Genomic DNA, 13348 nt, shown 5'->3' with positions numbered 1-13348 from the left:
TTTGCTCTTGGGCTTATTTTGAGCGGGGTTCTAGCCACAATCCCAGTGTGTCCTCATTTGTAGAGGGTGTTGCAGAGTTTGGTCAGTCTTGTTTTATTTACGATTGTTTTTTGTTCCTGTTGAATTTTGTCCATGGCTGTACATGTTGTGGTGAAAGTTACATCACATTTGTCTCATTCAGTATTTCATGTTTTATCTGGAAAACGAACCCCCCCACTTTCTGACCTTATGTGTTTCCCACCCTTGTGATTGTCTGGCTTGCAGACAGGGAAGAGGAGAGGAGAAGAGGATCTGAAGGCAGCAGTACTGCAACTTTCCAGATGTAAAATGTCTTTTTTAGCCTTCCTGTCTTTCCTGCTGCTGTGCCACCAGTGTTGTGGGCATACCTTACTACAACAAAGGACTAACACCTGGCTGTTGACCTCCGGCTGGACAATTATGCATATGTGCAAGTCATTCAGCAGACTGTGAAGAACCAAGCTGCAGGAAGTTCATGGCTATGGCCACGGGCAGAGAATGCATACGTTCGGAGCATGTAAAGCATTTCAAGTCCCAACAGCCCCCTGTAAATAGGTGTGTGTGGTGCCCGATGCATGATTGATTATCGGTAATTTAGTTAGCTGCAGACTGGTGGATCGTCAAGGAGGGGCTTAATTTAAACCCCAAGGTGGCTGCCGCATGGGAGCTCCTCACCTTTCTCAATCTCCAACTGGCCTCAGATGTGTACAGTTAAATTGCGATGTATGAATCAGTCAGAGTGATATGCCACTTTTGTTCTATTGTTTTCTCCTCTTTTTTTAGGTCGAGAAGAATAAACTTTTCTGTATACTTATTACCAGCAGACAGTCGGTGTGATTTTGGGCAGTCAAGTCTGACAATAGACAGTGTGAAAGAAAAGTGGACTTGTATCCTGCAAAAGCACAAAAAACAAAGAATGTGTGATTGCATACACACTGCGGAGTGCCTGACTATAAGCAGAACCACCCAAATTTCCTAAAATTTAAGAAAAATACACATCTAAGCCACACCTGACTATAAGCCAAAGGAGGCCACTTTAGATCTTTATGGAACACAGAAAGATGATTTTAACTGTTTAATAGCTAAACACGGCAGTATAATATATTACAGTAGATCATTAGCCTTTAACTTATAAGCTGCATTGTCAGCATTTCTTCCTGTTATCCATGACGAGGGTGTGGACATGAAGCACAAAAAGGCTCTTCACTACACAATGTCTTATGTCTTACTCGGCGCTTTACAGTATCTCTACAACCCGTCTTGTGCTGCTTGAGTGCTATCTGGTGGCTGGAAATTTCCATTCAAATTCAGAAAAATGGATTTGTCCTGGTGGGCGACAAATCCATAAATAAGCCGCATCACTCTATAAGCCACAGGGGTCAAAGTGCAGGGGAAAAAATGTAACATCTTATACTATAGGAATTTACAATATATATCCTTGTCCTGGACCTGTTGAAAGTGACTTGAAAGTCAGTTAAATTGGTTTAGAATATCTTAAGAATATTGTGAAATACTTCAACTGAAAAAGAATACTGCCAAAGCTACCTGAGGAGTTGCAAAACAAAAGTTACCACTTGGGAAAACTAAGTGCTCCAAGTTACAGAACAAGTACCAGTAATTGCTTTTTCTTCTACCAGAGACTCACAGCTATCGAAAGATTTATCAAATTCTATAGTTTGCTTCAGACAAAAGGAAAGACAACTTCAGACAAGGAACAACAAGGAACCCAAACCCACCATGTTGAGAAGTGGCTTGGAATAAAAATTGCTTGGATGCAACAAACAGCAGGGACATTCCTGAAGAAAATGTATACTGTATAAATCTAAAGGGAAGGTTCAGGGAGCAGATGATGACTTACAGCCACAGGTGCGGGCGAGTATCCTCCACTCATGGCTCAGATCACCTCCTTAGTGCCACCACACCATGATACTCCCGGTCAGCTCTCATCACTGCCCTGTCATGCTGCCTTCAACTTTAGGGAGCCACATTCCAAATGTAATGGGCCACTATTCAGCTGTGGAAAACTGAAGCAAGCGGGTAAATAAAACACCCTTATCTATGTCGACGACGCTCCACATTCTCCAGCTTGCCCTATAGCACATCACTGCATAACCATGTCCTTCCTGTCAGATCATTCGACAGGCAGCAGCTCCTCGTCCTCAGCTTTAATTTAGATTTGCTTTGTCAAGGTAATCTACATTACTTCCTGGAGGCAGCAGGTGGCATTCAAACAAAGCTGCTGAACAAAGATTTCTTTTTTGTCTTTCCTTGTGCACTTACAATAGTTGCTAATGGATACATGTACTTTCGCTTTTCTGTTTACTTTGAGCCAAACTATTTTTTATTTATAGATAAGAGCTAAAATAAAACCAACAATCAAGCTGCAGATTAGTTTCTGTAAGAGAAGATGCAATGTTGGTAATCTTTATTAGGCCAGAGGACATTAAATACCATTACAAAGATTTGTTAATTCAACTTGGATACAAAAAAGGACCATTTTTAACATAAAGATGACATGTAAAATCTATAAAAAAAAATCATACAGCTGAAAAGTAGATGTAATTACTCCAGGATATTGAAAGGAATATTGGGAACTGAATTCCAGAAGAAAAATTAATCACCAGTCTTTGATTTGGTCTGACGGGAACATCAGTTGGAATTCACTCCACTCCATCATCAGCTGGAAAGGGATTATTTGTTCATTTCAACTGCAGCACCACCTATAATGTGTACACACACCCACACACAACATGGCATTTCAATGCATTGGTTGCAGAAAATGAAAAAATAGGGTAAATATACATTACTTAATACATATATTACTTCTAGCTGTAAAATAATCATCTGTTTTAATCATATCATGATTTGTCACAATCCAAATCTGTCCAGTTTTTCTATTTAGCATAATGAGCTTGAAATACCATTTTATCACTATACATTTGCAAGTCACAGATTAACAAACACATCTAATCTCAAATCATATTTCTTGAATGAAAAGGAAACAAATTTCAAAGAAAAATTCACAGATAAGCTGTCCGTGTAGATTCTCAAGCATCCAGGTCATAGTTAGGTAGTTTTCTGTGTCAACTGGACTGTTTCTCTTCTCTTGGAGACGTTTCCCCTTCTATCCAAAAGGCTTCTTCAGTTCTGAACTCGCTGAGGACCGAGTTTGAAAATATAGCCCACATTCAATGCAGTCCTCCACTCCTTCCAACAACAAACCAAATGTTCACACCATTTCAGGAGACCTGGAGACTCACCACCATGTGAGCCAGCAGACAAAGGGGAGACGCCTCAACTGAAACTAGGTGTACAACCCTACCAACGACCCTGCCAGGTGACCACCCAGATCATTACCATGCCACTGGTCCACAGGGGCTATATTTTCAAGCTCGTTCCCCAGCGAGTTCAGAACTGAAGAAGCCTTCTGCAAAGAAGGCCAAACGTCTTCAAAGAGAAGAAACACAGTCCAGTTGACACAGAAAACTACCGGTACCTTGGATCACAGATAAGCTACATTATAACAGCCAGCAGCCTCTGGCTAACTGATGGAGAGAGCAGATCTTAATAATTATTTCAATTTTAGAAGTCTGTCAGCAACCATGTGGACAAAGAAAGAAAGTGATGGGAATAAAATCATTCGGAAAGTTTGGATAATCACAATAAAGTTATAGAGTGTATAGTGTATAAAGTGTATTTGTGTCATGTGTATATAGCGTCTATGACTGAATTTTTATTTGTTTTATTTACATTTTATGGAAGATATACATAGTAATTTTCTTTTCACAAAATACCCAGTTTGTTATATTTCTTGGGCAGCTCTGTCCTTAGATACACACCTCTACTCAGTTCCATTAGAAGGCTGACTTCTCTCTGGGCTGACTTCTGTGCCGTGAGAGCAACTTCTTATTACGACTATTGGAACACTTAGCTAAGAGCTACTTCTTAGTCAGTGAAGATGTGGGATTTCGAAGCACCCATTTCTCCCACAGTCTCTGCATGTACCCTCTCTCGCTGGGGTTACACCCGTAGTAACACTCCATCAGTACCAGGTTCTCTGCTCTGCTCCATGAATGCCTTGTTCCACTAGTCAATTTGACATCAGGTAGCCCTGGTTCCCCGAACCCTGACGCAAATCTTGTTGTTCCGGGCGAAGACTGAGCCGGTGTGGCTATCATTGAAGGCTTTGCTCATTCTGAGGTATCGGCCTGTAGCGTAAAGTGCCTTGCCTAAGAGCCCACCTGGATTCCAACCGGTAACCTTCTGTTCCAAAGTTTCTATGGACTGGTGCCTATAAAACGACCTCGAGATCAGTGCTGGTATGAGCAAAGTACCAGCAGTGGACAATCCATTGGATTAAAATGCTGCTTCCTTAAACAGACTTATCTTTTAGAATAACCTTCAGAGTGGTGGAATTAAAACACTTTGCCAAGGGTTATGCAGAAGTTCCTCCACAGTTATTCCAAATATTTGTTTGCAGTTAAGCTGCAATTAACCCTTTAGCTACAATGGAAGTAATCATCATTTTACAGCAGCATTTTATATTTGCTTTTTCTTGAAGTTTCTTTAATGATCTGTAATGTGTGCGCCAAACAAGCAAAAACATAATAAATTCCCACATATGCACATTTTTCACACCAATGTACATGTGCATATGTACTTTGGATTTTTGCTGCCTTGTAGTGGAATATGGACAAAATATTTATTAAACGTACCTACCAAGTACATGAACATACTTGTATATAGAATTTTTTAAATCCATAACAAAAATCTTGTGATGAGATGCAATGTTTTTTATGAGATGGACAGCCTGGAAAAGCTGAGTTTGGTAATTAAGACAACCCTTTTTTTCTGCGTGCAGTGTGATTTCTACCTTATTGGCAGCATCTAATGAACCAAGGAGCATGTTCAACTCCTCTCGGTCCATCTCCATCGCGACTGGCCGAAGGATACCATTCTCCTTCACGCTCAAACCGAGGCTGAGCAGAGGAATATGGAGAGATGCCATCTTATCACTGGAGATAGCGAGCTGAAGAGAGCACAGAAATGGCAAATATGAGGGGTGGCTGAGTGGAATACCAGTGCAAAACAGGAAAAATAACTATACAAAAAGTTGCCAAAAAGATAATAATAGAAAAGGGTACAATAAGGATATGAGACTGATATGAACTGATATTAACATATGTATGGTTTGGAAATTAACATGTGTAGATGTTAAGTCAAATTAAAATGTGCATCATTTGCATAATTGTTACCTGTAGCACAAGAATGGCCTTACAAATTATTTTATGGATACCAACTAAACCTTGCTCAGGGGTAGGTCGACAGTGCTCTGAAGGTGTACTGGTACTTTCCCCTACTTCCAGAACACCTTCCATGTTCCACGCTAGAAATCCAGTGTTTGCTGTTGTCTCAAAGTCAGGCTGTCACTGACGGTCTTCAAGGTGTTCACACTTAACGATGCAGTTGTTGCCGAGCATACGCCTACCTCACCATGATTTGGTGGAGGGGAGCAAAAACCACCCAATGACTGAGCTAAAATCATGTAGAATCGTGTAAAATCTTGAGTTTTCTTGCGATAAGAACTCTGAAGCAATGCATTACAATATCTAGTTTTTAATTTATTCGATTAAACAATAGATATCATGCCTGCTCCTAAACCATTCCAGCTTCAAAAGCATCATCATTGGCACCTTCCTGACACCCTAATTACTTGAAATTACCAGGTCTACCCAAGGCAAACTCTCACCCCCTTGGAACAATATAGAAAACCCGAAAAGGAAAAAAACATCTAATAAATATTATCCAAAGCAAACTCTTTTTATTAAAAATGCTTCCTTGTATTGCAACAATTCACAGTGATTATTCAGGCAAGAAATCGGAGCTTCCTTCAGTAAGAAAAATAAATTAATAAATGTTTTTACATTAATGAACATAAGATCTGTTACTTTCTTTACATTGCTGAGTTTTTTTATTTTACACTTCATGAAAAAAGCCTTTTCTCCGGCACAAAACAGAACACCAGCACTTAAATATTACATTATATTACTTACTAATCTGAAAAGTTATAATGTGTTTAGCCACATATCATCACTCCATTGCTGGTTGATGTGGCAATTTTCTCTTTTTGGTCCATTTATTACTAGCAATGTGGGCCACTTCATTAAAAGTTTGGCAACATCCAGGTTCTGAGCAATCAGACAGGTTGCCTTACACACCTTTCTACTTTAGAGCTGCCGTCAACCAGCAAAAACACACTGTCCAAGATATAGATTTGCCAACCACCCAAAGATTTGAAAATTTCAACATTCTAAAACAAAGTCAACAACAGTGCTGAAAAATTCTGTGGATGGTTAAACATAAGGTCTCTATCTCATCAACAGCTCTTCACATTTATTTTCTTACTGAGAAATGGCTGCTTGAATAAACAAAGTACTATTCCAGGCACATTTCAAGGAGATGGAGCTATATTTTAAAAGATAGCTTTACACCACATCATATCTCCTGGATGACGGAAAAGCCAGTTGTGTATCGCTCCATCTGCTGTCCATGATTCAGAGTTCTTTTGATTTCATTTTGGTGCTCAATATAGATTAAGCAATAAAAAGGGGATGGCTTCAATATTCATGCGGATGCAGCTGTAGTCTTGAGATTGCTTTGAATACGTTGTTAGAGACCACTGCATGCCAAAAATAAAGGATATAATGTCACCTTGAGCTGCCAGTCAAAGTCCTGCAGAGTAGCGAAGGAGATGGAATTGGTTCTGTTGAGCAGTGCTGTGTGGATCTCCTCTCGTCTGGCCCTCAACACACTTAGGACAGCATCTGTATGGCTATTGCCCACGCTTGACAACACTGCTACAACCTGAACACAAGCAGCAACAAACATTACACCGCCATTATATTCATACACAGCTGAGTCCTGCTTTATAGCCACATACACCTGAAATAAAATTAGGTTTATTTAAATGCTGATTTTTTTTTTTAAACATGGCAAATTATGACATTATCATCATTGGTTTACTATATTAAAACTCCCGTTAGGATTGCCTCACCTTTTCATCAGAGGTGTTGTTGTATACTGCTAAGCGGAAGAGAGAGATCAAGGAATTGTTAAGTTCTGTCCACTCCTCCAAAGTCCAGGTGCTGCTGTAATCTGCTCTCGTTGGAGGCTGCTGCCCACACAGTCCATCCACTACCCTGTGACACAGCTGAACACCAGAACATAATGAAAATTACAGTTAACTTTAGTCAAATATAATGTATTCACTGTCCAGCACATTTTTTTCTTTGCATCTATAATGTCTGAGCCTTTTTTAAAGGCGTAGCCATTTTGTTTTATGTACATTCACTGATATAATGCGGAAGATCCGAAAATGTAAGAATCTAAATTTTTGTTTATCTGGACTGACTTTGGCTTTGCAGTTCCATTTCTTAATGTCTTCTTTTTTCCACTCCGTCTGTCACCTCCCTTTCTAATTGCCCCAATCATCAACATCACTAGTGCATCGTGGTGTCATCATTAGCATTTTTTAATCAAACAGTTTTGTTTTGCAGAATTTTGGAGTGAAAATGGGCAGCAGCAAGCTGCAAAAGAATGGCAACCCCAGGAGATTTGAGGTCTCTGAGGACAACTCATCATAAGGAGGCGCAAAAAACGGCCTGGAAATATCAGGCTCCTGGAAGTTTTTTGTAAGCAAGAATAGACACAAATCCTTCAAACTTTTGCTTTTCTGTTTTTCTTAAATGTAAATGATTGACATAAATATCCGCTAGGTATTTTGTGATGCACATACGGGTTATAGCATTTTATAGAAATTGAGCATACTGTAATCGCACCAAAACCGACATAATCACCTGTGGCCATCTGGCTGCTCACCAAGTGCGACCCAAAAGGGGGTGTTTCAAGCTGCGTGTACACGTGTTTTCTTTCCCCCCCCTCCTGTCCGTGTCTCTCACATTATCCCATCTCTTGCTACCATCATCAGCTGGAAACAAAGGTCAGAGGTCTTATGTGACCCCTTGCCCGCCCGTTCTAGAAAATGCCCTTGTAGTCCCGCACATTGTTGCAACCGATTATAGTTGTGTACCGGGTAAACTATTCAAACTTCATTGTAATAAAACATTGCTAAAAGAAATGTGAAACGAATAAGGGGACATGTGGCGAGTTTACTGCAAGAAGGCAGCGTCATTTCCGGGGAAGCATCGGAAAACTATCAACATTCTGTTTTGGAATAGAACGCACAAGATAACGTTTTATACTCAATCTTCTTTTATTCTTAAAAATACTCACCCTTGTACATTCTTGTACACTTAACCGGCTCAGCAAATCCACCATGTTTTCATCCACATCCGCGTTTCCATCAGCTGACACAAATCACGTGATAAACAGTGCCGAATCACGCTGGAAGCGGAAGCGTCGCGCAACTAAAATCGTGCGCGAGCCGGATCCCTCGTTCACGCCAAAACGAGTACACGAAGCACGATTTAAATTACCGTATTGTCGTGGTATTGCACTCTGGCTCACTAGGGAGGATTAGTTGCTGGATGCTTACACATACTATCTCTGAATGAAAGTGTGTATGTGTTACCTGCGGACTAGCAGTGACTTATGGCTACTGATGGGAATGGCGAGGTTGAGTACTGTGTTTGGCAGACAGTGGGGAAAGGTGTTCAGAAGAGAGGAGCATCCAAGGAAAGGCCCGAAATGACAGAAGCAGGAGGAGATAATAAGCTGAGGAAAATGGGAAGCCTGAATTATAAAGAGCTTGTACTTTTATTCAGGGTCAAAGTCCAGAAACCAGGAGAGAGAGGGTTTGGGTTACTAACCCCCTCAAGAATCACTACTGCTTTACAAAGTCAAATAAGGATGGGCTTTCGGGCCAAGATTTTGTTAAATGGGATTTAGAGAGTTTTCGTGCAAATCAAAAACAGTTTGACAGCATAATAGAAGTTGGGAAATTAGTCTGAGCAGAAAATTCTGGATAACATTAAAGTAGGAAGTATGGTGGTAGCCATGTGGTTTGCAAAGAGGAAGAAGATAGGGGACTCTCCAGTGCTGCTGATATGTGCCTTCTACCAGAAGTGGTGGGCCTGGGAAGTATGGCTTACCAGGTAAAAGAGTACATTAGAGCCCTGCTACGCTGTTTTAACTGTCAGTGGTTTGGACATATTGGCAGTTTCTATCAGGGTAAGCAGAGATAGCTAAAGTTAAATGTGGACAGGATCATGGAATAAAAGTTTGTATGGCAGTGACCTGCAGGTACTGGAACTGTGGGAGTGAGCATACGACAGAGTTTCGGGAATGTGAGCAGTTCATTCAAGCCCAGAAAAATCAGAACAACAGAGGGCAGAAAAAGGTTTCAGAAGTGAATCAAACGAGCTGGCGGAAAGTGTTGAAGAGTCAGCAGGCTTTCCCTGCGCTGCCATGTTTCCCCCTGATATGCTGGTTTTGAGCAGGGATGCCTTTCTGGCTTTTATTACAGACGTGTTGCTTTGGACTTAAGTCAGCAGCAAGGAAATCATTTGTGTTCAAGGCTGGAGTTGGGGGGGGTCATTTCCTGGGTATAAAGCAGATATCTCATTAAAAGCTTCATGAGTTACATTATTTAGATAGTTCACAGATGTCGAGGACTGATAGCATGGAGCGCAGCTTGAGAGCAAATTTAAAGTAAGACCACGGGTAATTTGTGTACAGGAGACGTGGTCAAAGCCCTGTCTAGATTTTGTTATCACAGAGTATGTGTGTATCTGAGAAGAGACAGGTCTGACAGATCAGCTGGGTGCAACATTTATCAGATCAGGAATTCAGTGCAAGAAAATCCACATAAATAGAGATTCAGAGCGTGCAGCGCTTGAAGTGTGGACAAGTAATAGAACAATAACAGTTATTGATTATTACAATCCTTGTAAACCGTTGGTTCTATCTGAATTTGATAAAGACAAAGGATCTGGGGCAGCAATGATTAAGGCAACAATGGACTAGTCATTGAAAAGTTTTTTTTTTAACATGGCAGCCATTAATGATGGTGCAGTCAGATCTTTCTCTTGCCTCATCAAACTTGGCCAGAACTGGAGAGCGGGTTGTTCCCGATAGATACACGCTACGTCCTGGCGGCTAGGACGTGATCACTTCCCTATTCTCTGTAGATTTTAGTCTAAAGTTGAGAGTTGAAATGAAAGAGTGTGCCTACGCATAAGTTCTCTCTTGCTAAATGGGAAGAATTTCAGGGAAAGCAATCATTGTCATGGAATCTGAGTAGATTCAGTTAAAATGTGTTGACCAAAAGTGGGACAATGTGGACTAAATAATTATCTGCAAACATTATTAGGAAACATAAAAGGGTTATGGGGGTGTGGTCACCATGACATGATGAAACATATTCTACTGGAGTAGGAAGTATACTGCTGAGAGAATAAACATATTTAAACTGTTGTTATATCTGAGTTTTGCTTCATTTTCCATCAAATCTTGTTTTGGAAAACTTTCTTTACTTACACGTTCCTCGCGCCATTCATTTTCTCAGTAAGAACTAGACAAACAATCAATTCTGAATGAATAAAATGTGTGAACGGTGTACTGGAATTATTCACAGCTACCGGGGTCTTGCCACAGGTCCCTGAGCACTCAGTTCATGAGGAAGAGCCCCAATCATCTTGCACCCTTTATAGTTGTACCACAACCTGGGGATCGGGTCCTTTCATGGATACAGTTCATTGGGTATACCCTCTTTTCCATATTTGGTCTTATTCCTCTCAGATGTCCCTCAAAGACTCACAATCTCACATGACACCCAACAATTGCAAATGCTTTCAGTTTTGTTTTTGGGGCCAACACCATGTGAAGCAATATGATAAACAAATACAATGATTCTCATTAGAACAACACTCTCAACTAGTACAAGAAAATATGAAATTTAAAATAACATGAGTGATTTCACATGTCAGCAGCCTTCATAACCACCAGTCCTACAGTTCCTACGGGAGAATAGGAGAATTTAGAGCGAGGATGTGCGACCTAGGATGACCACGGGTGGGCAGTAATGCGCTCACAAGCGTCTAAACTGCCGGGAATTAAAGGAAGGAAGGAAGGAAGGCACCATGTCATGTGACGTCTGCGCGTGACTGTTAGTTTATAGGAAGCTGACAGACGTGAAGCAAATTAAGGTTGGTAAACAAATTCATTATTTTCTTGGTCTTCGTTCATTGATTGTTCCTCTGGTCTAGTACAAAGTGAAATTGTACGTGGAAACTAACTAGTTAATTTACAGGAAGTCGCAGCTACTTTAATTGTGTTGCTAACCAGGTTTAGTTAGCATGTTTAGGAACGTTAAAGAATTCACGGAAACGGATGGTTAATTAATTGTCTCCACAGTCATCCAGCGATCAAGATTTCACGCTCATGGCTGATGTAAGTACGCTATTTGCCTGTTATCTTACATAGGTATACATATAAGTACACGCGTGTAAACAGCATATATGTACACACAGTGTGTTTGCATGTCTACAGGAAAATGTCTGCTTGAGTAATTTAACTTTTGATGATATTATAACCTTAATGCTTGCAGCTTTGCCTGTGAATTGATTTAATTAACAGGGCTATCCCCATTTAATTATATGTAACATTTGCAGGATTTGAAGAGGTTTCTGTATAAGCAGTTACAAAGGTGCGTATGAAAATACAAAGTAATATGATCAACTCAAAATAGCAAATGTTTGACCTGATCATTTTCACCTGTTTTTGGTTTTTAGTGTTGAAGGACTTCATGCAATTGTTGTCACCGATAGAGATGGTGTTCCTGTTGTCAAAGGTAGGAGGCCTCATGTTCTCAATGTCTTCTATCTCCCTCCTTCCATTTTTCTATTTATTTGAAAATGTTTCTCAGTTAAAATGAAGGAGTGATTTTTTTTGTTTGTTTCAGCCAGGTCAATAAATGATTGTCCTACCCTCTTTTGGTTTTAACTAATTTTGCTTTATGTCCCTGCAGTTGCCAATGACAGTGCCCCAGTACCTGCTTTAAGACCTGGCTTCTTGTCCACCTTTGCTCTGGCAACAGATCAAGGCAGCAAGCTGGGCCTGTCCAAAAACAAGAGCATCATCTGCTACTACAATGACTACCAGGTCACACATCACTCACTTCCCTAATAATCACAGAATGGCTATTTTGTCCTGGTGCAAACGCTTTGGGAAACCTAACATTTTCAAAGATGAAAAACAATTCAACTCAGAGTATTATAATCCTTTAGTAGCTACATTTGAGATTTCCTGTTTGTGCACTGTAAAAGTCACCACCACAGAAAGCTCTCCTGCATTCAAATTTCATCAGTAGTAAAACAAACACCTCACTTCTGACTGTGCTTAGACAAAAGTCTTTATCTGATGTTTTCGAATTCTCCAATAAATCTGCATTGTTTCCATCTTGGACAGATTGTGCAGTTCAATCGTTTACCACTGGTCATCAGTTTCATTGCTGGCAGCAGTGCCAATACAGGTAACTACCAACTACCAATGACAAGTCAACATATGATATAGAACATATGTGAACATTTGGACAATACCAGAACAACAATGACGACCATCGTCATCGTGTCAACGATAACTGTGATATGAAATCTTCCTATTGTCGCTTCTCTGGTGTCACGGGTTATTTGTTACCCCTACCCCACTTGGTCTGATGTCAAAAGGTTACGGTATTACGCTCTAGATGTAAACTGGCCGCTTCAGTCAGAGGTGTGTTTCAGTCAGGTGTGTGTCGGCTCTCCAACCCTCTCATTCTGCAGTGTGCATTATTTAATTCTTAATAAAAACTGAATTTTCTTCTTCAAATAAATGAATATAATTTTAAAGATAAATACAGTTAATTTTTTTTGCATTTTCATCCACGGTGGGCAAATAGTGTTGCATTAATCTCCATTTAAGTTAACTTCTACGTTAATCTAGTGAGATGAGATTACTATTTCCTGTCTTAAAACCGGATGTCACCGAATATGTCTTTTTTTTTTTCTACCCTAGGTCTCATCATGAGCCTGGAGAATGAGCTGGCCCCGTTAATAGAGGAGCTGAGACAAGTGGTGGAGGTGACCTGAATCTACAGCAGAAGCACGTCTTACAGAACAAAAATCATGAGTCAACATTTGGTTATATAATCACAGTCCTGTTAGCCTCATCTAGAATACAACAGCTTTTTGTTGAACACATCATGACATCTGAATAAATGCTTAATGTGCTTTCATGTGCCTTTACTCCCCTCTAAGTTTCCAAAGGTTGAAAGACTTTAGTTTGATTCATCACTAGAATCTCAAACAGACTGTTGTGCTATAATGTTTGCAAA

The 13348-nt window shown here is 40.2% G+C and overlaps 2 protein-coding genes across 3 annotated transcripts in view; one reads left to right on the top strand and one right to left on the bottom strand.

Moving 5' to 3' along the window:
• Positions 1 to 13244, top strand: part of lamtor3 (late endosomal/lysosomal adaptor, MAPK and MTOR activator 3) — a 205572-nt gene extending 192328 nt beyond the window's left edge. The window contains exons 1-7 of one of the 2 annotated variants that reach the window (XM_057059029.1): positions 11082 to 11183; positions 11392 to 11427; positions 11649 to 11683; positions 11769 to 11827; positions 12005 to 12138; positions 12445 to 12508; positions 13030 to 13244. In XM_057059029.1, the coding sequence (XP_056915009.1) occupies positions 11419 to 11427; positions 11649 to 11683; positions 11769 to 11827; positions 12005 to 12138; positions 12445 to 12508; positions 13030 to 13103 (375 nt within the window). In that variant the 5' untranslated portion in view covers positions 11082 to 11183; positions 11392 to 11418 and the 3' untranslated portion in view covers positions 13104 to 13244. Of the gene's footprint in view, positions 1 to 11081; positions 11184 to 11390; positions 11428 to 11648; positions 11684 to 11768; positions 11828 to 12004; positions 12139 to 12444; positions 12509 to 13029 lie in introns of those variants that run through there. The other variant, XM_057059030.1, reaches the window with a different exon arrangement.
• Positions 2407 to 8468, bottom strand: commd8 (COMM domain containing 8). Its single transcript, XM_057059028.1, has 5 exons — positions 8311 to 8468; positions 7073 to 7228; positions 6730 to 6882; positions 4892 to 5047; positions 2407 to 2738 (listed from the first exon to the last, which is right to left on the bottom strand). Exons 1-5 carry the CDS (start codon positions 8353 to 8355, stop codon positions 2718 to 2720), a joined length of 531 nt encoding a protein of 176 aa, XP_056915008.1. The 5' UTR covers positions 8356 to 8468; the 3' UTR covers positions 2407 to 2717.
• Positions 13245 to 13348: the final 104 nt, after the last annotated feature.

Source organism: Takifugu flavidus, chromosome 16, assembly GCF_003711565.1.
Source record: "Takifugu flavidus isolate HTHZ2018 chromosome 16, ASM371156v2, whole genome shotgun sequence".
Classification (NCBI taxonomy): Eukaryota; Metazoa; Chordata; class Actinopteri; order Tetraodontiformes; family Tetraodontidae; genus Takifugu; species Takifugu flavidus.
Note: the sequence above shows the minus strand (reverse complement) of the source record. Positions and strands in the feature narration are given on the sequence as shown.

Excerpts from the sequence above, each read along its gene's own strand:
- commd8 (XM_057059028.1), bottom strand. The coding sequence starts at position 8,355 with ATGGTGGATTTGCTGAGCCGGTTAAGTGTACAAGAATGTACAAGG. Across the intron at positions 7,229-8,310 it reads GTGTACAAGAATGTACAAGG|CTGTGTCACAGGGTAGTGGA; the intron begins GTGAGTATTTTT and ends TCTGGTGTTCAG. Across the intron at positions 6,883-7,072 it reads ACAACACCTCTGATGAAAAG|GTTGTAGCAGTGTTGTCAAG; the intron begins GTGAGGCAATCC and ends GCTTGTGTTCAG.